General features: G+C 34.4%; 1 protein-coding gene across 1 annotated transcript; it reads right to left on the minus strand.

Annotated features, from left to right (window-relative positions):
• Window positions 1-17,290: 17,290 nt before the first annotated feature.
• On the minus strand, window positions 17,291-18,487 carry LOC141677597 (protein SRC2 homolog). The gene has a single exon (XM_074483600.1). It carries the CDS (start codon window positions 18,376-18,378, stop codon window positions 17,476-17,478), a length of 903 nt encoding a protein of 300 aa, XP_074339701.1. The 5' UTR covers window positions 18,379-18,487; the 3' UTR covers window positions 17,291-17,475.
• Window positions 18,488-26,070: the final 7,583 nt, after the last annotated feature.

The following is a 26,070-nucleotide window of genomic DNA, read 5'->3' on the forward strand; positions in this document are numbered from 1 at the left end:
AAAAATTGCCTACTAGAAATTCAGAAAGGGCAAGAAGTTTTTCGGGAAAGGTGGAAGTTCTGAAAAGAAAGGGTTCAGAAAGTCTGAAGGCAAAGGAGGAAAGTCTGACAGAGGAGACAACTCAAATGTCAAATGCTACAATTGTGGTGAAAGAGGCCACATCTCTCCTGACTGCAAGAAAGGAAAAGGTGATAAAGGACAGGCACTTATCACAAAGAAGAAAAATTGGGCAGACACTTCAGATTCTGAAGATGAGGTGAACTATGCCTTGATGGCAAATGCTGATAGCAGTACTAATGCTGCTGAATTAAAGGTACCTCAATCAACTCTTGCTTTTCATACTGATGATATTTCTGAGCTAAGATTATATCTGAAATTTATGTTCATTAGTTTTAGAGATCAGACTTTAACAAATGAAAGATTAACATATGAAAGACTTGCTCTTAGAAACAGAAATGACTATATAGAAAAAGAGTTAGTTATGTTCCATTAAACTCAGAAAGAAAGAGATGAGGTTTTGTATGTTAGAGATGAAGTGCTAAAATTGAATAAATCTCTTAAACCTGAACTGGAAAAGGAAAAGGAGATAATCAAAACTTGGACTAACTCTGGAAGAACAACTCAGAAAATCTTAGAAAATGGAAATTGGAAAGAAAGTCTAGGTTACCTAGATGATAAGGAAGAAAAGGAAACTGTGTCATCTAAATCAAACTTTACCAAGAAAGCTGAAAAGCCTAAAGTTAATCCTGTTAAATTTGTAACAAAAATTGATGTGTCAAAGTCTGAAAAGATGAATGATTCTAAAACAGAAGTCAAAGAAAAGTCAACTTATGACAAATTGAAACAGGACAAACCAGCTTCAGTAAACATAGGTTTAATGACAAAGAAGCAGCTTAACCATAAGCTGAAAGAGATTAGAAATGTGAACAGGGTAAAGGAAGCTAGGAAAAATAGGAATGGAAAGAAAGGTGTGAATAAAAGCAATAATGATATGCCTGTTCCTAATGTTCCTAGAAAGAAATGTTATAACTGTAGAAACTCTAACCATCTTGCTTCTTTTTGTAGGAAAAATAAAGATATAAACACTTTACCTCCTAGATCGGGAGTTAAGAGTCAGTCTGTTAGGTTTAAACCACAAAATCCTTGTTTTCATTGTGGTAGTTTATGGCATTCTATTTATACTTGTAAGGAATATCATAGTTTATACTATGATTATTATCAAATAAAACCTTCTTTGAAGAAAGTTAGTGTAATTCCTTCTAGTGTAAATTCTAATGCAAAATCTGATATAAAGTCTGATAAGAAGCAAGTTAGTATAAACTCTAAAATTAAATCCGCTGCAAATGCTAATAAACTTAAAAAGGCCAAAGGATCCAAGCAAGCCTGGGTCCTTAAAACTAACCAATAGTGGTCTTTGTGATTGCAGGGCAACAGGAAAAACATCCTAGTTCTGGACAGTGGATGTTCAGGACATATGACTGGAAATAAAGCCCTACTATCAGACTTTGTGGAGAAAGCTGGCCCAGGAGTTTCTTATGGAGATGGCAACATGGGAAAGACTCTGGGATATGGCAATATCAATCTTGGAAATGTCATAATTGAATCAGTAGCTCTTACCTCAGGACTTAAACACAATCTGCTAAGTGTGAGTCAAATCTGTGACAAAGGTTATCATGTGGATTTCTTTGAAGAATACTGTGAAGTTGTAAGTAATTCTATAGGCAAAGTGGTTCTGAAAGGTTACAAACATGGTAACATATATGAAGCCAGACTTTCAACAAACTCTGATGGTTCTGCAATTTGTTTGTTAAGCAGAGCATCAATTGAAGAAAGCTGGAATTGGCATAAGAGACTCTCTCATTTAAATTTCAACAACATAAATGAGCTAATAAAGAAAGATCTTGTGAGAGGACTTCCAAAATCAATATTTGCTCCTGATGGCCTTTGTGATTCATGTCAAAAGGAAAAATAAAGAAAATCTTCATTCAAGAGCAAAACTGAATCCTCAATTTTTGAGCCTTATCACCTACTGCATGTTGATCTATTTGGTCCAATCAATGTCATGTCCATTGCAAAGAAGAAATATGTTATGGTTATAGTGGATGAGTTCACAAGATACACTTGGGTGTATTTCTTGCACAAGAAGAATGAAATTGCATCTACTCTAACTGATTATGTCAGACAGCTAGATAAGTTGGTCAAAGATACTGTTAAAATCATAAGAAGTGATAATGGCACTGAGTTCAAGAATTCAATCATGGAAGAGTTCTGTAAAGAGCATGGAATAAAGCAGGAATTTTCTGCACCTGGAACTCCACACCAGAATGGAGTTGTAGAAAGAAAGAACAGGACTCTCATTGAAGCTGCACGAACTATGCTTGATGAAGCAAATCTACCAACTTACTTTTGGGTTGAAACTGTGTAGATTGCTTATTTTACACAGAATGCTACACTCATAAACAAGCATGGAAAAACACCATATGAGATGGTGAAGAAAAAGAAGCCAAATCTGAAATACTTTCATGTATTTAGATGCAAGTATTTTGTTCTTAAGACTCATCCTGAACAGTTGTCAAAATTTGATCTAAAAGCTGATGAAGGAATTTTTGTTGGATATCCACTTCCCACAAAAGCCTTCAGAGTCTACAATTTAAGAACAAGGGTTGTCATGGAATCTATCAATATATCTTTTGATGATAAAAAGATTACTGGACTTGAAGATTTTAATGATCACGATCAGCTGAGATTTGAAAATGAAGATTTAAATTCTGATTCTGTAAATTCTGATGACCTAAATCCTGATCATGTAAGTTCTGATAGGTTAAACTCTGATGTCATAGAAACTGTGGTAACTACTCTAAGGGAAAATGCACCTGTTCAGGGGGAGCAAGCTAATGAACATACCACATCTCAAGACTCTCAAGAAGCATCAGAACCTGTCACTGGCTCTTCAAGTTCTGATTCATCAAGTTCTGATGAGCCAAATTCTGATAATTCTGGAAACTCTGATTCTGCAAATCCTGAAGGATCCAACTCAAATTCTGAAATTTCAGAGAGCATAACTTCAGGGGGAGCATCAGAAAATGTTGATGGAGACAGCATGAATCATGGGGGGAATCCAGTTCTAGAGATCAACTTCCATCTGCAAGGAAGTGGACTAAATCACATACACCTGACTTAATAATTGGAGATCCTGAAGCAGGTGTCAGAACTAGAACAGCAACAGCAAATGAATGTCTCTATCATTCCTTTCTATCTCAGACTGAACCAAAGAAAGTGGAAGAAGCTCTTAAAGATGTTGATTGGGTGCAAGCAATGCAGGAAGAGTTAAATGAATTTGAAAGAAATAAATTCTGGACCCTAGTGCCAGACCAAAGAACATATCCATTATTGGCACAAAATGGGTGTTCAGAAATAAAACTGACAGTGATGGCATAATTACAAGAAACAAAGCAAGGTTGGTTGCTAAAGGTTACTCTCAACAGGAGGGTATTGATTATGATGAAACATTTGCTCAGTTGCTAGATTGGAAGCCATAAGAATCTTTTTGGCTTATGCAGCTCACAAGAAGTTTAAAGTCTTTCAAATGGATATGAAAAGTACTTTTCTCAATGGAGAATTGGAAGAAGAGGTATATGTTGAACAACCTCCAGGATTTGTAGATCCAAAATTTCCTAATAATGTCTACAGAGTTGATAAAGCACTTTATGGCCTTAAACAAGCTCCAAGAGCATGGTATGAGACTTTAGCTCAATTTCTTCTGGAAAGTGGATGTAACAGAGGCACAATTGATAAAACATTGTTCTACCTCAACCATGGAAAGGACTTACTTTTGGTACAGATATATGTTGAAGATATCATATTTGGTTCTATAAATGCCAAACTCTGTGAAAGGTTTGTAAAGCTAATGCAGTCAAGATACCAAATGAGTATGATGGGAGAACTTAGCTATTTTCTGGGACTTCAAATTAAGCAAAATGAAGAAGGTACTTTCATAAATCAGTCCAAGTACACCAGGAATTTACTAAAGAAATTTGGAATGCAAGATTGTTCAAATGCATCCACTCACATGGCCACTGTAACCAAGTTAATTAAAGATACTGGAGCATCAATAGATATTACTAACTACAGAGGTATGATTGACTCTTTACTCTATTTAACTGCAAGTAGACCTGATATCATGTATGCTACCTGTCTTTGTACAAGATTTCAGGCTGATCCAAGAGAACCTCATCTAATAGCTGTGAAAAGAATTTTCAAGTACCTCAAAGGTACATCTGATCTAGGATTGTGGTATCCTAGAGAATCAGATTTTAAGCTAATAGGTACTCAGATGCAAATTTTGCAGGATGCAAAATAGACATGAAAAGCAATAGTGGAAGCTGCCAATTTCTTGGAGGCAGATTGGTTTAGCAAGAAACAGAAATCAATTTCCACATCAACTGCAGAAGCAGAATAAATTGCTGCAGGAAGCTGTTGTGCACAGATTCTTTGGATGAAGAATCAGTTACTGGACTATGAGTTAGAATTTTCCTAAATACCCATTTACTGTGATAATCAAAGTGCTATTGCTATGACAGGTAATCCAGTTCAACATTCGATGACAAAGCACATCAGCATTATGTACCATTTCATAAGGGAACATGTGATGGAATGTACAGTGGAATTGCTTTTTGTCTCAACAGAGCAACAACTAGCATATATCTTCACAAAACCACTATGTGAAGCTACTTTTACAAGACTGGTAAATAAACTTGGAATGGTTTCAGGTTCTTCCTCAAAATCTGTTTAGTTTTTGTTCTCAAGCATCAGACTTTATGATCAGTGTTTACAGATTGTCTTATCTTCATGTAATATGTGCTTAAATTGTATTATATTAAATACTGATTTTGTCTGATGTGATTCTATATACATTGATAGTGTTTTGAATGTTCTGTGACTAGTCAATCCAGTGAGGATTATTTGTTAGATGCTCACTTAGTAGTCTTTAACAAACTGTGTATCCCATGTTTGAATTAGTTGTTTATGTGGAAATCCATAACACAAGCAAACTCTGATTTTGATCTTAGTCAAATTTACTTTGTGTATCTTATTACTAAGTCACAAACTAGATTTTTGCTTCTTATCTGTCAAATTCTAATGTCAGTAAATCTTAAGGATGAACTACATGCTTGATAAGCCTCACTTATCTGAAGAAAACAAAAAAAATAAATTGAAGTCAGGTACTCCTTTGAGATCTAGAGTAAATATGTGAAAGGGAAGACCCAAGTGCATTGCTGGTATTAAGTTATATGCATTTGAAAAGCAAATAATTTTTTCTCAGTGACTTTTTACATTCTCTTATTACTAGAGAAATACTCTGATAATAGCATAAATTCTGATAACAGTTGTGACTCATTTACACTGAGAAGCCACTGTAAAAGGAATGTCAAAAGATGCATAAAATGAGCACAAACAGTTGAGGTGGACTCTTGCATAAATTTATTCTATAGTAGACTTCAAAATTATAGACAGATTTTAAGCATTTTTCTTAGTTATGCCTTATTTCTAAGAAATCTGAAGTTTATCAGACTTTAATCATTCTCTGATCATTTGCACATGCACACACTCTCACCCCATATGAATGATGATAATTATTGTGGTGATTAAGTAATTTTTGATAAACAGTTAAGTATTATTTGCATAAATTATGAGGACAAGTTCTGATGATTAAACTCTGAAAAAAACAGTTAGTATTTGTGTGAAGAATCACAGAAACAGACATTCACTTTTTGAGTACGGAAGCCATGTTCTGATGACCGTTAAATTCTGATAACAGTCAAGTTTTGATGCAAATCCTGATGGAAATTCTGATGCTTACGTGACATTATTTAATTACTTGGCTTATTTTTAGTAATTACTGTAACAGTTATATTTTGTCAGAAAATAATTAAGTGAGATAAAAACAGTGATAATCATTTTGTTAATGGGTTGCGTGTGTGTTTTGATAACAGCATGTAAGCAATAATTACTGCATGTTTACCGTGCCCACTCATTACTTTTGACTGTTTCCATGATGCCAGGTATAAAAGACTGTTCTGCTTCACAAAATTGACAGTTGTCACGTGGAGTGTATAAATAAGAGAGTTAAAAGATTTTACAATCTTTTACCTACTATTTTTCATTTTCTAAACTCTCTTATTCTCTCTCACACTCTTTAATATTCTCTGAAGCTTTTTCTTACAGGCATTTTAACAAATACCTTGTGAACACATATTTTCTCACTTATTTCTTTACAGAAATGGCACCCAAAGATCTAATCTATGATGGAGCCAAGTTTGTTCCTAATAACTACATGGCTATTCTTTCTAAAGACGGGGCTCTTTCAGAACTTCATTTCATCCAAGACTTTCTTGCTCGAAGTGAAATAGGCTATGCACTGACCCAACCGCAGATTCTCTCAGGAAAGCAAATACTGGAGTTTTGGAGGACTGATGTTTATGATGATGGTGGAAAAGCTGGGTCCCCAAGTATTATCTTTACAACAGGGAAGGATGAGCATGTGGTGACCTTGTCAACTGTTCGACAAACACTACATTTGCCGGAAAATTACACCTTCAATTCAACAGTTGAGGAGCCAGCTCTTTAACAAATGATGGAAAATCTGGGCTATGAAAAGTCTTTGGCAAAGCTGGGACAATTGAAGAGACCCCACATCATGAGGGAGTGGAGTTTTTTCTTTGACTGTATTACAAAAGCTTTTGCCAACAAGTGCTCAAACTTTGATGTTATACCCATAATGAGTCAGCAAATCGGGTATGCCCTTTTGAATCAAACACATTTTGATTATGCAAATGTTGTTTTAGGGTTTATTGGTGATAGGATGAAAGAAGATAGCAATATAGTCTATTTTGCTAGATTTTGTCAACTTATTTATAATTTATGTTGTCCTGATACACCACAAAACTTTAGTGAAACAATTGAACCCTTTAAACTTCACAAAAGGGCTTTCACTAACTTATTATATACTGATAATAAGAAGACTGTACTAAGACCCCTCTAAATTCCTCAATCAGTTAAACAATTCTTAGTAAATATTGATCATCTCACATACAGTACCATATATCCTGATGTAGCACCATCTCAACCTCCATCAGTACCTACAACCAATATACAACCAGCTCCATCCTCTCAACCTCAACCACAGCCAACCATCAGAACTTATTTCCAACCTGCACAATCCTCTCACCCACAACCATCTGCTACAACATCAAGACCCAAACCTTTAAAAGCTAAATCTGTTCCTAAATCTCCACCAAGGAGAAGAATGATGATTCTAAGGGATGAGTCTGATGAAGAAGAGGAGCAAGTCCAGGTTCATGCATCAGAACCTGTGACAGTAGAAGCTGAAGGGTCTGAAATTCAAAAAAGGAAAAAATCTGCAAATTCTGATGCAGATCATGTTTCTCCACCATTCAGGAGATCAAAGAAAATGAGAGCAGGAAGGCATAGGGCACAACCTCAATCTGAGGATGCTACAAAAGCTGAGGAAGGAGATCAGGAATTTATGATCTCATCAAGACCAATAGTGATTGAAGCTTTGCCACCTCCACCTCAAGCTCAAGATATTGTTCCAGACACAGTGATCACACCTCATGTCTCTCTTATCAAAGAAAATATTCCAGTTGAAGATTCAGGATTAAGTCCTGAAATTGACCTTCATAGAATGATCATTCCATTTGTCCTATTTCTGGAAGCTCCACAAGGACAAGTGACAACTCCGCCTGTTTCTCCAATAAATGCTGAAGTTCCAAATACTCCAATTCTGGATGAGAAAACAGATGAAGTTGTACCAGAATCTCCAACAGCCACACACACATTTGTGTTGTCAGAAGATGAAGAGTTTCTTGCAAGTTCTAGAGAGTCAGCTCCAGTTAACACACCAGCTCAAACTCTTGGAAAGGAGGCACTGATTAAAAAGTTTGTTGAACAAGATGCTCCTGTTCCATGGGAAGAAACTCATATAGGAGTTGAATGGACCAAGAAGGGGAATGAATCTGATTTCATTCCAAGCTCCAAAGTTCTATCAGATCATATTGCTAAAGCTGATGAGTTGATGATAAATTTTGACTTTAAAGCTCAACTTAAAGTCACAGCTCTCAGTACTAAAAGCCTTCAAGGTCAACACTACATTACTCATTCTAAGGTTGATAAGCTACAGGAAAATGCTGATAAGCTTGACCTGATGATCAAGCTGGACAAGAACAGGTTTATCAGACCTATTCATGAGAAAGTAGAGGCAATTGAGAAGGTTCAAGAAAAGCAACATGCCCAATTGACTGAGGTCCTACAGAATCAAGCCTCTCAACAAGCTCAACTGAATGAAATCTAATCTTCAGTAGAACTTCTTCTATCTTTACTCCTACCAGATGATGCCAAAAAGGGGGAGAATATAATGAAGTCCAAATGCTCAACTATTCAAGTACTGAAGAAAAAGGATGATAAAGAAGATGACCAGGGAAACCCTAGCAAGGGCAAAACAGCAAAGTTTCTTCAAGGAAACTAATTTCTGACTTTAGAAAATCTTCTACACAGAAGATGACAAGTTCTGAAGCTGTAAATGCTCAAGCTCTGATAGCAAGTTCTGATAATCAAAATCTGATATCAAGTTCTGATCTTCTCATTCAAGGAGGAAGTCAAGACTCTCAAAAGTTCTTGCAAAATCTGAAGCTCAAAGGAAGGGAGACTACAGTCTATTATAAAGATCCCAAGATTCAGACACTTGATGAAGAAATTGCTAGAATACTATTTCTCAAGCATAATCCTAGAATGGATTTAGAGACTCTCAAGGAGGAAGAAGCTAGATTTGCAGCTGAGAACATAAATCTTAAGTCTAAAGCTTCTGATGCAAGGAAACCTCCAAGTACTAAGGTAAAAGGCATTGTGATCAAGGAAAGGTCAAATTCTGAGGCTTCAAAGCCCAAGACAAGATCACAAGTTGAAGTTAATCTCAAGGATAAAGGGAAAGGAAAGATTGATGAACCAACAAAGCCACATGAGATGAAGATTCCTCAAATCCTGATGAAACCAGTGTGCAAAATGATTCAAGTTTTTGATGATACAGTTGCTGAAGATGCAACTGTTGAAACTCTGAAAAGAAGGAAGATAACTGAAGAATCTAAGACAACCTCTGACAAAGCTCAAGTTGTTCAGAGTAAAGAACAACAAGCTACAGAAGAAACAGCAAATACTGATCAAATCATCAAGACATCAACCTCTGACAGTGCTCAAGTTGATTTGAACAAATTGACAGTTACTGATAAGAGAAAACTCCTATGGAAGAATGTTAATCCATCAGATCCTAAGAAAAGTCAGCTGCTATCTGACTTCATGACTGTTGGATTGAAAGCCATAGAAGTAAGAGACAAAGCTGGATTAGGTTCTGAAGAAGCCAAAATCAAGACAGGAGTTGAAGTACTTACAAGAGATCCATTCTTATTGACTGACAAACCTCTTGAAGAAGTTATACAGAAATACCTTGATAAGGTTATATCTGTTCAAGTGGTACTGGATGCTCATGATAAAAGTAATGTCAAAGAAAATCTGATTTTATTTCTTGAAGATGGAAGAACATATATAATGTCAGAATCAGATGTGCTGAACAAATCTCTGAAAGAACTTCAATTCTTTCATTATCTTTTGGAGATAAAGTCTGAGATTACCAGGAGATGGTCAAATTTCATAATGAAGACCATCAGGCATAAAGTAAGAATTTCTGGATCAAGGGTTACAGAATTCATTCCAAATATAGTTGAAGATGATGGAAGTGAAATTCCAATGAAGAAAGATTATGCTAAACTTGAAGTCATTTTGAAAGAGAAATGTATGTGATATAATAAAGACTCATATCATCCAAGGGTAATCAGACTTGGTGATGGTTTGGAAAGAAATCATATCTCAGCACTTAAGACTGCAATCTACCAGATTGGAAGTCAAGAAGAAGAATTGAAGCAAGTCAAAGCTACATTATCTCAAATCCTGAGGAATACAGAAGAGAAGCTCATATCAAACTTTGTCAAGATTCACTTTGGATTCAGATTGACTTAGTAAAATTGGTAAAAGCTACAAGGACTGTAAGTTGTAGTTAGTTGTCTAAATAAACTCTTATTGCATTTGTACTTAAATATTTTTGACATCATCAAATCTATTAACTTGTATATTTTTCATAGTTTAGAAGTTGGGGGAGATCGTTAGATATATTTAAGATGTCATGTCTAATCTGTTATGTTTAGTTTCAGAACCTAATATCAGGACTTACTGGAAATCAGAACTTACTGAAGTCAGAATTTATATCAGAACTTAAGGACGTCAGGATTTATATCAGGACTTAAGTGCGGATACTTCAGATAAGGAATGTAGCTTATTTACAGGAAAGGATCGTGACTAAAACAATAGAAGATATGCTTGAAGAGTTAGAAGACTAGAAGACTTGTAGAAGATAATATCTGATTGATATATTTTAGGAGACAAAATTATATTCCATATCAATTAGAATATATCTTGTAACTGTGTACTATATAAACACAGCTTAGGGTTTACACTATATGTGTTATCATTCACGAGAGAAATTATACATTGTAACCTAGCAGCTCTTAGTGATATTGTTCATCACTGAGAGAGAACAACTGTTATATTGTAAAAGAGTTTATTATATTGAATATACTTGATTATTGTTACATACTTGTGTTGATAAATCGATTTGATTGTATAAACACTATATTCAACCTCATTCTATAGTGTTGTGTGACCTAACAGATATATTATATCGAATAAATTTGCATTTATATAGAAATAATTTTTGAATACAATAAATAATTATATTCACTTTTTACTGGATTTTCTTACCTCTTTTTGTTTTCATACATTTCATACATACTATTGCAGGGATAACTTATGTGTTGAAAGCTTAATTTTTATCGTATAGTTCGATTTTAACTTAACTCGACACTTTGAGATTAGATATTTATTTTAAGCTATATGATCCCAATTAATAAAAAAATTTAAAACTATATCATTATAACTAAAATTTTGAAGTTTATCTGCAGAGATGTGCATCGGGTCATTTCAGGGTCGGAAAGTACTATCCCCTCCCTGATCCCCTAACACATCTTGAATCATAAACGGGACCGATTCCCGCCGGAACGGGGATTTCCACGAGGATGCGGGGATATTAAAAATAATAATTTTATATTTTTAGTATATTTTTTAAATAAAAAACAGTCTACTAATTTGTAATATATATAAATATTGATAATATTTTATAATCTTAATATATAAAATCATATTAAAATTGATTTATAATACAAATGATGACAAATTAAAAATATGTATTATATTATAATGTAAAAAAATTAATCAATAAAAGTACTGATTATATATATATATATATGAATACGAGGTGAGTGAAACTAATATGAGGTGGTGGTATTTTTAAAATTTTATAATAAAACTACAAAAACTAAATAAAAAGGAGGCACACAAATAATATAAATCAACATTTTATACTCAAAAATTAAAGTAATAAAAAAAGAATTTGATAAAAAAGAGAGGATGTGCCTTATCTAATAAAAAATTTAAATAAATTGAAGAAGTTATGTAGCGCAATGGTAGTGATATGAAGTTTTTGAGTAGAAAGTTTGGGGTTCGATACTTATTTTTAACAAATATTGCATGAAAAATGACATTTTTAAATTTTTAAATATAAAAGACAAAATTGTAATTTTAATACCATTGAAATGACTCAATTTACCTGTATTCCTCTTTTAATATATCGAAGGAGATACAATTATACGGAAACTAAAAAAACGGAGTTACATAAATAATATAAAACAATATTTTATTTAATCAAAAGTTAAAATAATAAAAAAAATTATGCTAGAAAAAGATGATGTGGTTTATCTAATAAGATTTGTAATTAGGACTTAATGTGATATGTAGCATAGTGGCAGTGACATGTACTTTGACAATAGAAGGTAGGGGGTTCGAATCTTGGTGTATACAATTTCTTCTTATTTTTAGGTTAAATTATATAAGGGTGCCATTTGTGTAATTTTTGAAAATAAAAGGGTAAACTCGTAATTTCACAGCCATTAAAATGTAATTTTTGAAAATAAAAGGGTAAACTTGTAATTTCACAGCCATTAAAATGGCTCAATTTGCCCTTGATTGTCCTTTATTAATTTTTAAAAATAAAAGAATAAACTCGTAATTTCACAGCCATTAAAATGGCTCAATTTGCCCTTGATTGTCCTTTAATATATAAAAGGAGATAACAATTCATCAAGAGTGTTTCTTCAAAAAAAATCAAGAGTAGTGTTGCTCAGACCAAAATCAACCCCGACATGGTACATATTGCACAAAAGGCCCACCGGGCCGGGTTTTGACTTTGACCGGGCTTTCCGAAAATGTCAGAGTCCGTTTGGGCCCCCGAAACGGACCTAACCTGGCCCTTTTTCGGGCCAGGTCGGATCGGGCCGGGCTTTTTTCTAATTTAAATCGGATCGAGTTTTATTAGAGATTCTGAAGACTACATATCTTAGCAACTAGATTATTGTAAAAATGTATTAGTTTACATGGAATATTTTATGAAAACATTAATTCGTTAAAAATATTTAAGTTCGGCAAAAAACAAACATATTTATAGAATAATATGTTTTATCATTGTTATCCAAGTATATATAATGTATCTACTATATCTTCTTTCATTATTTATGCAATGAAGTATATAAATAATATTTTTAATCACAAATATGTAAATATATATGTATTTAAAGTATTATTTATATTTATAGTAAATGTGAATTCATAAATATATAAGAAAATAAATTAGAATAATCAAATTTTAACCGGACTTTTTCGAGTTTTTAATCGGGCATGTCCGGGCCGAAACCCGGGCTATTAACCGGGTCGGGCCGGGATTTGCCTAAAAATATAGGGCCCTTTGAGGCCATAAATGCGGGTCAGATTTTGACCGGATCGGGTCAGGTCAGATATTCGGGTCCAGGATTTTTGTGCATCTTTAGTACATGTCACTTACCTCATAATTGAGATTCAGCATTTTGGGAGGTTTTGGGGAACTCCCCTCATTCATAAAAAAACGTAACAACAAAAAAAGAAGACACATTTTTCAAATCTCATAGATTTCTTGTGTACTAGAAAATAAATCCTGTTTTGCAAGAGAAATAGAAAACAAGAAGGGATGTTTCAGTTTTGTAACTTTTATTCAAAACACCACTTAGAATAATCTGCGGCTGCCACCGTGATCACGATGTACAATGTGTATACTGTGGGGGATGTTCGGAGCCCTGCTGTCGACTCAATATTTTTATGTGACACCATGAACAGGAAAATAGAGCGCAGAACATGTTCTATGCTAAAATTGTTCTCACTGAGCGCAACCAATATTTCTTATCTGACACCATGAGGAGGAAAATGTTTGATAAAAGTAAGACAAACCTTACTTTACGTGTGATCGTGTTTGTGATCATAATCATTCCTCCGACATGAGCACCTTTTACGGAAGTTGTCTGATGATTGAAGGTGGACAAGAATATGAACTAAATTTCTCACCCTGTTACTCTGTTAGGGGAATCCGTTCCTCTTTTGCCCATGTTATAAGTTTGGTTTTCTACTTCTACCCGCCTTTTCATTCACTTTCTAAAACTACCCACCTTTTTTCATTTTCTCTTCTCTCTCTTCTACCTCAGTAACCCATATTTTTTTGTGCCATCTCTTTTTATGTATCTAATTTATTTATAAATTAAATAAATTTTATAAATTAAATAAATTATTTAATTCATTTAAATAATTGATTAAATATATCATCGAACCTAATTGGATTTTAAACTAAAAAATTAAAAAATATAAATGTATTATATGAATATTAAAATTATTTTAAAAATCATATGCAATCATTTTAAAAATTGAATTCTCATTATTGTTGATAAAGTTGCAGTACCTTGTCAAATCTAATTCTGCAGTGTTTTGTAAAATAAATTTTTTCAGTGATTTGTCAAGTCCAACTTTTCAGTGAATTATCACTTTCACCTTTTTAGTGAATTGTCATTTTCAATTTTTTAGTGTCTTGTCAATTCAAACTATCACTGCACGGTCTTAAGTTCGTCTATATATAACTTCCACCAGAATTGTGAAATCAAACAAAGTTACAAGGTAAGCTTTTTCGTTTTTCTTTATAAATTTCATGTACTAAATCAATACTAATTATATTATTTGTATCAGATGGATAATTTATCTCTTCTAAATGAAATGGCAAGATCAAATGCTATATTTAACTTAAGTAATATGGAGGATGATGAAGAAGATCATCATTATGAGTCAGAAGCGGATGAATCTGATGATGATGAAAAAGACGAAGACGAGCAAGATGATTCAGATCATAGCACCGACAATGATGTGAACATATTCCAACTGCCGCCTGGTTTACCACAGAAGAGATTGATGGTTCTTCAGGTAATTGTTCAAATGTTAACTCACTTGACGATAAATTATTTGAAGGTCAGTGTTTTCCAGATAAGCAAATCGTAATTAGTGCTATAAAAGAAAATCATATAAAATATTCTCGAAATTATCGTGTTATAAAAAGTGATACAACACGATACGAGGCAACATGTGTCGTGGAAGATTGTCCATGGAGAATTCGTGTTATGAAATCAAAGCGATCTGGTTTATTTGTAACCACAAAATTACCTGCTAAACATAATTGTTCTTTGAGGACAATCCAACGAGATCATAAGAAACTCACATCCACGATGATTGCAAATGCAATAAAACAACAAGTAAGTGAAGTAATTAATTTATTTTACATAGTAGTGTTTATGTTATATTATATTACTAATTATAATACTAAACTTGTGTCAATCAGGTTACAGAGAGTCCAAATCTGAAAGTAAACAACATTCAGAGTCAAATTGTAGCCATGTACAACTATCATGTTAGTTACAAGAAGGCATGGTACGGGAAACAAAAGGCAATATCAGATGTTTATGGTGATTGGATGACTTCTTATACCAACCTTCCCACATTTCTTAGTGCTTTGATGCAATTTAATCCAGGTACAATTGCTTTAAATGATGCTGAACCTGATGTTGAAAAACTGAACACATCTGTTTATAAACGCTTTTGGTGGGCATTCAAACCAATGATCGATGGATGGCAACATGCCCGACCTGTTATTAGCATTGACGGGACATTTTTGAAAGGAAGGTACAATGGGAAGTTATTAGTTGCAATGGGATCTGATTCAAATAATCAACAGTATCCCATCGCCTATGCATTAGTTCATGAAGAAACGACTGTTAATTGGTCTTGGTTTTTATACAACCTACACATATACGTGTGTCGGAATAGAAGGGGTGTGTGTATTATTTCAGACAGGCATGCAACCTAGACTGGTAGCAGTACATTGGGCCATACCACAATATATCATCATTGTTTGATATGTACAAGTACGAGTTTAACCCAATTCCAAATCAAGCATATTGGACATTTCCACTAGCAAATAATTGGGAGCCATACGGTGTTCTTCTTGCTGATGAAGGCACAAGAAAAAAGAAAAAGAAACGTGGACAGAGAGGCCAAAGCTCGCGTATTAGAACCGAAATGGATAATCCTCGGAAGGTGATTGTTTGTGGACGATATGGACAAGAAAGGCATCAAGACGCAGTTCAAAATGCCCTCAACATGGTCACTAATATTCCATGTCTAATAATAATTTGTAATTTATTTATTTTGCGATGGATTTTATTTTTAGTATAATGTACTTTATTTTATTGTTTATGTAGTGCTTTTTATGTTAATTAAATATATTTAAAATTCATTTAACTAATTTAAAAATATTTAAATGAATAAATAAAATCAAAATTATCTATTCATTTTAGTATACTTTGAATTTAGTTGCATTAAATAAGAAAAAGAATTTATAATAAAAGAAAATGAATAGAAATTAAAATGGAAGGAAATGGGGGATGTGCACAAAATACAGGAGAGAGAGAAGAGAGAGGAGAGAGAAGGTTAAAAGGTGGGTAGTTTTAGAAAGTGAATGAAAATGTGGGTAGAAGTAGAAAACCCAACTTATAAATGGGCAAAACAGGAACGGATTCCTGTTAGGGGAAGAACCTGTGTCTTTGTAGTATAGGTGTGGACTTGTGGTATAACAACTTGAAGGTCCTATTTTTTGGCTTAAAGCCAAGGACTCTTAATCTGCAAGCTGAACATGTATCAAAATTTAACTATAGTAGTATAATTGCGATATTTAAATATTATTCATTTGCTCAATCTGTCTGTGATCTCTGTGCTCGAGACTTGGGAGTTGTCAATGTATACAAAGAGAACAATAGTTCTCTTTGAGCTTGCATACTTGGACTCTCTACCTTGTCGATGACCTATTTTGCAGAAGCTTAGAGCAGCATATACCATACGCAACTCGTCAACTAATTTGCAGTTGCAACTAAAATAGGCCATTTGCTCCTGTATGATTTAACTCGGTGGCACTTGCCAGTTTGGCACTTCAGCTTTTGCTTATCCTTTAACAAGTCATACAAGACACAGAGCCCCCTCCCTCCCCCAATAGACTGGACTAGCATTCTAAATGTGTTTACAACTGAATGTGCCAAAAACCCGAAAAACTGTTTATCATCGTGTCATTGTTGACATGACAAGACTGGTGGGAATCACAACGCAGGCAGGCATTGACGGGCAATACCAGTCCACAATATGGTGAGGCAAACTACTAATATGCTTCCGAAAATGGCCTCCAGCTCTAAGAATTGTCGTCCTATAGCATGCTACAATACTTCTCCTCTGTTCTAAGTAGTAGTTTAGATCTTCCTTTTCAGTATGCTGGTTCTTAATTTAATAGTCCAATTCGAAGCAGCCACTTACCTTGATCAAGGCCATCTTAGGGTGCTAGCTGTGCTACATATTCATATATTATGAGTCCGGATCCTCTAAAAAACTAACCAATAGCAAAAGAGGGAACCCTAGAGGACACGGGAGGGGAGGGGATAGACGATCCAGACTAGCATATTATGGCTGCTACTTCGGTTAGTTCGTTTTTTGGTTAAGCTTCATGTGTTTCAGTTGATCTTTGGGTACTTTTTTAGTTTCTTAGCTTCGATTCCTTTTCATAATCATTCCATTGTAACTTATAAACTTTGTTACCAATACTAACAATTCCCCGTTCATCATACTAAAAACTAAAAGCAGATAATATAACAAAAAATAGAATATGATCGGTCATCAAACTGTAAAGCCACTTATGATTTTCCAATCAGTATTATAAAGATACCACTATATACAAGCACAAGTTATTTGCAAATTAAGCTGACAAAAATCAGCCACAACCTAAGCATTCCTCAAATAACAACAAAATCAGAAAAAAAAACATCTAAAAAACACCTCTAAACTGCAGAAACCTGATCAAAAATCAAACCCACCAGCATCATCAAACCCGGCATCATACCCAGCATCATAAGAACCAACATCCGAGATCATATCACCAATCAACAATCCACCAAGCGCACCTCCCAACAATCCCAATCCCATTCCACCTCCTCCAAACTTATTCTTCTTCGGCGGTTGCTGCACTGGCGCCGCATACCCATATCCCTGCTGCGGCGGATATCCGTAACCCGGCTGTTGCCCCGGATATCCATACCCGGGCTGCTGAGGCGGATATCCGTATCCAGGTTGCTGTGGAGGCGGATATCCGTATCCAGGCCCGCCTTGCGGATACCCTGCCGGTGGATAACCTGTTGATGACGTCACAGGAGGATAAGCTGACGTCTCCGGAGGCGGATAGGCGGCGCTAGTTCCGGCCGCCATAGGAGCCACGGCAGGATAAGCAGTGACAGGCTCGTCTGCTTTACTGGTCACGTGACTAGCTTGATGCGGCACGTGACTCGCCCCGATTTTTTCGCTGAATTGATAAGAGAAATTCAACTCGCCTTTAGCTTTGCCGTTAGGTTTTCTCACCTGATACCTAACGAACTGTACGGCTTTGTTGTTATCGTCGCCTATGATCTCCTTGATCGGAACTCGCACTTCTCCGACGTCGCGATCGCCGAGAGCGCGCTCGGCGCGTAGATTGACGACGAGCGTGAGGCGGTTCTGCTGTGCGGCGACCTCGTCGATCGTGAATTTCATCGGAAAGTTCCAGGCCGGATTGACGCCGCCGTCTCTGTCCGTCGGAGTTCGTTGCTTAGCTCTCGGATCGCCGCCGGCGATAGTCACAACGGCATAAACTTCAAGCTTCGAGATAAAGTTGACGTTTTTTAGGCCTTTAGCAGAAATAATCTTGAGATCTAGCGTGCGATACTCCATTGATTTGTAAAACTAAAATTTAAAACCCTAGGGGAGAGAGAGAGAGATTTGTGTGTTTTTTAGAGAGAAATAAGTTTTGTTGAAGAAGAATAGATAGATACAAAATGGCAGTTGATAAGGTGTGTATTTATATATATAGACGCGGAGGCGTTGCAAAAGAAGATTCGAGATAGACGGAGGAAGTAACGGTGTAGAAGAGAGTATAGGCAAGAAAGTCATTCCACGACTAACGCGTCTACTCAATGTAGTAGGGTGGGTGCGGTTTTTTCCTAAAACCGTAAATCAAACTGCACATGCGATTTGATTAAATTTTCAAACCGCAATCGCACCGTGTATCCTTAAAAATTGCATAAACCATATCACAAAAATACGGTGCGGTGTGGTGCGGTTCACTGCGGTTTATACATTATAAGTTCGAAAATTTTAAATAAATACAAAACTTAAATTAATTAAATTTCCGAATAATATAACAAAGTTGCCAATATTCTTCAATAATACAAATTAGAAATTCTACACTGTAAAGTTTAACGTAGAAGTTTGGATCGGCAATTAAATGAGTTCACTATTAAATAGTTGACTTTGTAACATGTGTCTCATTATTTTTGAAGAAACACAAATAGGATGATCACCACGCAACAATTAATCTTGCAGAAACAAGATGATCACTAAGTTAAATGGAATCAAACTTAATAACCGGAATCATGAAATATAACTATTATATATATATATATTAAATATTGCGGTGCGGTACGGTTTGAACCGCATTTTAGAAATTTAAAACCACAACCCGCACCGTGCGGTTTATTAAAAATTCAAACCGCAACCGCATCACGAAAATTAAAAACCGCGTTTTGCGGTGCGGATTGATGCGATGCGGGCGGTTTTTGCGGTTTGTTTGTTTTTCTGTTCACCCTGCGATGTAGAATTTACACGGTTAAGAAATGGAAGTTTCTTGTTATGTTCATTTTTTAAAGTTTTTATAAAAAAAAAATTGAAAATACATGGAAATAGGATGATACTTATTTCGACTAGAATTATCCGAAATTAAAGAATCTGAATCCTAGTAGTGATAGTAAATGTATCAATTACTCACTTTCTGCAAAAATAACTCAACTTATTTTATTTTTATTTTTTTTTGAAATAAAATTTAATTATTAATTTACAAATGAGTTTATCATACATTTCGAAACTCAATTTAGTTACTAATATAAAACTTTGTATTAAAAAATAATTATTAAGAAAATAATTTAAAAATGATATTATACAACTTTTAAGTTTTTTAATTACAAATAAGGCTGTAATTCGGGCCGAGGAATCCGAATTTTGAGTCGAGTGTAATTTGAGTCAAGATTAACCGAGTCCAGTCGAGCCAGCTCGTTTAACTTATTGAGCCTAAATTTTTACACGAAGTTGACTCGTTTAATTTCATGAGTCGAGTCTGGCTAGCCGGCTCGTTTAACTTATTGAGCCTAAATTTTTACCCAAATTTAACTCGTTTAATTTCATGAGTCGAGTTTAGCCGGCTCATTTAACTAAACGAGCCGATTTTAATGAGTCGGGTGAGCCAGCTCATTTAGTTTTATACTTAATTAACCATAGATCTTTATTCATACTTGATACTCCGCTCGTTTAATTTCACGAGTCGAGTCAAACCGACTCGTTTTTCCTAAACTTGACTCGTTTAACTAAACGAGAAAGTCAAGTTCATTTAAACGAGTTCGATTCGCGAGCCGCCCGACTCGAATTACAACCGTAATTATTTAAGTGAATAAATATTTAAAATATGCGATAAAATTAAGTTACTTTTCTAATGAATAACAACATATTTTTATTTAAAAAAATAATATATTTGAATGCACTTTGACTTTGAATGTGACTCCTGCAATTCTCAAGTTCATAGTTGCAATTCTCAAGTTCATAGTTCCATTGTATTTCGTTGTAATTATGCTTATGGTCAGATTTATATTAAAATATAATAAAAAATTAAAATGACTGGAAACTGTAATCGTATAATTTTGTTTTATATTTTTTCGACCATTGATTACACTTTTCAGTTTACATGTCAGAAAAATGTTTGACAAATTTTATATCTAAATAAATAACTTCAATATGTTAAAACAGTAATACTCATAAATTTAATGAATTTTACCTAATTTCTAAAAAATAGATTTCTTTATCTAAACAAAATTATTAATAATTTCGCCTCCCATGGGAGTCTAATTATTCCAGATAACAAGTCAAAGGTCCCGGACAAATAATTCATAACATCAATCATCATAATCAGGGGAGAATATGACAGTTTCATATGAAAGTTTCTTCCTTGACTCTGAATTGTAAAAGCCAGGGAAGCTAATGATCCAGATCGATTATTCGTAAATTGTGAGGGGTCACTGCGTTTATTCCACGCTACTCTGAATTGTGGGTCAATGGACACATTTCGCCCACCAATTTTTTTATATTTTTTATGACTTATCTTACTTTTTTTTTAACTACTGAGTTATCTTATTTTTATTTATATTGATAAAAAATTTGGAATATGAGAGAGATATATCGTTATTAATGAAATAATCATCAACCAAAAAATATCACCTAAGAATATACTATATTCCCATAAACCGTTGTCGCTAGAATTTGAGCTGTCATGATATGAAAAGATGAAAACTTGATGACATATAGTTGGACGAGAAGACAAGCAGCAGACTTAAAGACATTGTTCGACAGGTCGAGTAGGCAGGGACAAAAAAATTGTCCGCTCTGAAATGCAGGAGGGAGGTTAACTATATTATCTATTCAACAACAATTAATGTGGATCATGGCTAGAAGATAGCAACGTAGGAATTACTCTCCAAAAAAATAGCAACAATGATGTTGAAGATTCCATCTATATATCATTATAGCGGATGAAAATGGAGGATGAAGAACAAATACACAGCTGGGGACAAATAATGGATGTGAATATTTGTCGCTAACGTGAAGGCATACAACGAGAAAGGGGCAGACGGACGGGAACAACACGGCCGTAAGACCAAGTATGCAACTGTCCTAAAAGATATGAGGCAACATAGCAGCTCTACCCTATAATTTAGCCACGTTCTCAAGATGGTTTCCTGAAGTTTACCAACTGGAAAATGACTCAATTGAGCTATAAATACATGCCAAATTGGATCAAAGAAGGGGACCAACTAATCATCAATATACTCTTTTGCACTCGTCCACAAAACACATTTGAAGGTGGCACTTTCTACTTCATTTTTCTTATTATATTATTTATTGCAATCACTTGTACTCATCTCTAAATTATTATAGTAGAATTACTTTGGTTGGGTATCGTCTCACCTGCGGTTTTTACCCTTATACGGAGGTTTTCCGTGTCACCAATCGCTCGTGTCAAATTCGGTTATTGTTCTTGTTCTTTACATTTTTGCTATAATCACTTAAACACTAAATCGTATAAACTTAGCTATTAATCTAAAAAATTTTGTTAAAATAATTGGTTCCGTATGTGGGAAATTAGATAGGAATTTATACGATTTAAAACGATGGTTGATCAACGTGGAGAGGCTTCTTGTCAAGATGATAACATTGATGTGAATGCAGAATTGATAGCGACTGTCAAAAAACTACAATCGGATATGGATGTACTACGGTCTGAGAATGAAAGCTTAAAGAAAGAGCTGACAATGGTTTAGTCAAACAACAAAACTAAATCCCAACACACAATGAAGAGTGTGGTCAGGCGTTTGGACATGGATGAAGGAGCTGAAAGGAGCAACAACATATGAATGATGATGACGTGCTTTTGGTTGACAATGACGAGAAGGTTAAGAATGTGAAGATTGATGTTGAACAACCTCATGATGAGGATACTGAAGAAGAACGTGACATGGATTATGATAGGAAACAATCAAGGCACAGAAGATCAAGATCACGCGAACATATACTCGAGTCTGTCAAGAAAGAGTTACAAGATATGAGAGAAATGATCCAACGTATTCCTGGAGTCTCAAAGCCCTTTGAGAAAGCTTCACCAACGAGTTTTTCTGATTCTCCATTCTCAGATGACATAACTATGTTGGAGACTCTAAAATGAATTGAAGTCCCACACATGAAGATGTATGATGGTACTATGGACCCTCAAGAGCACATTGCACAATATAAGCAAAAAATGTTTATTGTGCCTATGTCGACAGAACTAAGAGAATCATGCATGTGTAAAGGTTTTGGTTCAACACTGACGGGTCCAGCATTACAGTGGTTCGTGATGCTGCCCAACGGGGGCATAAACTCTTTTGCTGATCTGGTGGATATCTTTAACCTATAATTTGCGAGTATCAGATGGTTTGAGAAGACTTCAAGTGATCTATATCGAATCGTTCAAGGACGAAACAAGTCATTAAGGGAATACCTTACGAGATTCAACAAGGAGAAGGTGACTATTCCGAATTGTGAAGTTCTAACAAGTATTGAAGCCTTCAAGAATGGTTTATAAAGAGAATCTCCGCTTTATGATGAGTTGACAAGATATCCATGTAAGATAATGAAGCCTTCAGGATAGTGGACTTAGAAGTGCCACTATAGCCAACAATATCTCCACCTTTGTACCTCCCAAGTGACTTTCCACCTTTACTCCCACCATCTGGAGCATCAACTTTGTCATCAGCTTTTAGCTGAAGCTGTTTGTGTCTAGACTTTGGAATTATCTCCCCCTTTTTGGTATCATCACCAAGCAGGAGGGAGACAATAAGCTACATGGATTGTTGGACCTCATCTAATTGCCCAAACATCTTATTTTGAGTTGCTTTCAACTTAGCCTGATTGGCTTCAAGTTTGTCATGTATGGCAAGGATAGGCTTCAACTGCTTTTGCAGATCATGCTCTGATTTGAATTTAACCTCATGGAAAGCATCTTTAAGAGCATCCAATTGAGTTTGAGCCTTAGCTTGTGTAGAATGGTCATATTTAATCATGATGCATTATGCCATAGACTAGTTATAGTAACGCCTACTTCAAAATTTGTCTGTAAATTGTTGCTATTGATTAAGTATTTTTGAAAAATATGTATCCATTTTAATATTTTTAAAAATTATTACAAGAGAGCGCATATTTGGTAAAAAATTTAAAAGTTTGCAACGAATTTATAAATATGTTGCAATGAAATTGAAAATTTTGGGCCCAAAAGTAGGCGGGCTATCAAAATTTGAAGCGGGTTATAAAGTTTTTTGTCAGCCTTCAGAAAATAAATTAAAAAAAAGAAATAACACACAGCAACAACTACACACATGGACATACAAATATACTGAGAGAGAGACTATCGAACACAAAGGAAAACTCAAACTCGAAGAAAATGCTCAATTGATGAATACTCAAGCTAAAAGACTAGTATGTTTTCAAAGTCATTTTTGCCAAATTAAGTTTATAAAAATAAGATTTGAACCAAGTTTGTGTGTGTATATATATGTTTCAATTTGTATGCACCTTATGTATGTTTCAATTAGAGTTTATAACTAACATTTAATTTAGGGTTTTTACCAGTTGTCAATTAATGTTTATATGTATATTTGGGGTTAAGTTTGTGCTTTAATTTATAATTATATGTATGAATTATGTTTGTATGCTAATTTTCATATGTATATTTTTATACGTATGTTTAGATTTGGGTTTTGTTTGTCTAAGAGTAGTGAGTTTTCATATCTATATATTTTAATTTGGGATGTTTGGAGCTCTATTTTGGAAATTTAATTATTCACTATGGACTACTTTGGCAATTTATTTTCGTTTTTACAGCTATAACCTATAACATCACAAGTTGGATAGCTGCACCAACCTAAGTTGTTTAGATTATTTAGTGATAAGGGGATGGCTGAACAAGAATTCTCAGTTAATATAATTCAGTCAATTCACTGAACATCTCTCAGATTATGTTATATTACATTCTAGTACTTTAAAACTCTTTATTTTTGTCCGCGATTTAACAATTTTGAAATTAGAGACTAGTGCAATGTGTTTATCCTTTTATGTGCCAAGTGTGTGTGTTTGTATTAAGATGGCAAATGGCGTGCTCTTGATTTGATCTATAATCAAATAGAAATTTATTAAATTGGTAAACTAGTAGTGTTTGCTGAGCAGCTGCTCTATCCAAATAATTAAACATCAATCAGTTAGCTGAACAACAGATTTAGTGTCGTATTATTTTAAATTAATTCAGTCATCATGAGAAATATTAGAATTCTCTTTTGAAGGAAGCTAAGTATAGAGGTCTTATCCCTTAAAATAGGTTTGCTTGATTATGTTTAATAAAGGAGTATATATGTATGTGTGTGTATTGAATGTATGTATGAAGCTCATGAGAGCTTTTTCTCTTGCTCGTTTGAGTCGCTTGCTCTTCAATCTATAAATCATGAAACTAAACTATTCTATACTTCTCTTTAGAGATATATTGCTAGGTTATAGACAGCTCAGAGCATCCCAAAAGTTATCTCGAGTCTTGTTTGAGAGCTGCAACTAGTATGTGCTGATAACGTTTATTTCTTATGGTCTTGCAGTTCTTAGTGTAGCCGGACCATTTTCACATATACCTTGTAGGTCTAAAAAATTTATTAATGTATATGTGCTTTCTTTTTTCTTTGATCTCCCAGTCATGAAAAATGAAGTATGTCATGGTTTAGTGATTTTTTTATAGTGAAGTAACAAGGCATGATGAGAGAAACTTGTGTTTAGCTTTTCATACTTAAATATCTACTGAGAAAGGTAAATACCATGTTATTATTTTTAATTCTTGGTTTGATGTTTAAATGTTTGTCTACTTTTAAAAATATGGAGACTTTGTACTTTGTTGTTGGAGGATAAGCTCCATTTATTTCTATAGATGTTAGATCACACAACACTGTAGAAGGGGGTTAAATACAGTGTTATTACAATTAAATCGATCTTGAACACAAGTAACAGTAAACAAATATATTCAATATAATAAACTTTGTTACAATGGAACTGTTCTTTCTCAGTGATGAACAAATATCACTAAGAGCTGCTAGGTTACATTGAATAATGTATCTCGATAATGATAACGCCTATAGTGTAAACCTATGTATGTGTTTATATACTACACAGTTACAAGATAACTTCTAATTGATATGGAATATAATTATGTCTCCTAAAATATATCAATCAGATATCTTATACAAGTCTTTCAGTCTTCTAATTCTTTCCATGCAGATCTTCTTTTGTTTTAGTCTCAATCTTCTACTGTTAATCAACTTCATTCCTTAACTGTAAGTCCTCCCGTACTTAAGTTCTGACATGACCTTAAGTCCTGATATTATGTTCCGACTTCCAGTAAGTACTGATTCTAGTAAGTCCTGATATTTCCTGATTGTTAAGATCTGAAAACTAAACATGAAATATATTAGACATGACATCTCAAATATATCTAAGAATCTCCCCCAACTTGTAAATTATGCAAAATATACAAGTTAATAGATTTGATGATGTAAAAAACATTTAAGTACAAATGCAAATAAGAGTTTAACTAGATAACTAACTACAACTTACAGTCCTTGTAGCTTTTACCAATCTCACTGAGTCAATCTGAATCCATAATGATTCTTAACAAAGTGTGATATCAGCTTTTCTTTTTTAATCCTCAGGACCTGAGAGAGTGTAGTCTTGACTTGCTTCATCTCTTTATTCTGACTC

This window comes from Apium graveolens, chromosome 8 (genome assembly GCF_009905375.1).
Source record: "Apium graveolens cultivar Ventura chromosome 8, ASM990537v1, whole genome shotgun sequence".
Lineage (NCBI taxonomy): Eukaryota > Viridiplantae > Streptophyta > Magnoliopsida > Apiales > Apiaceae > Apium > Apium graveolens.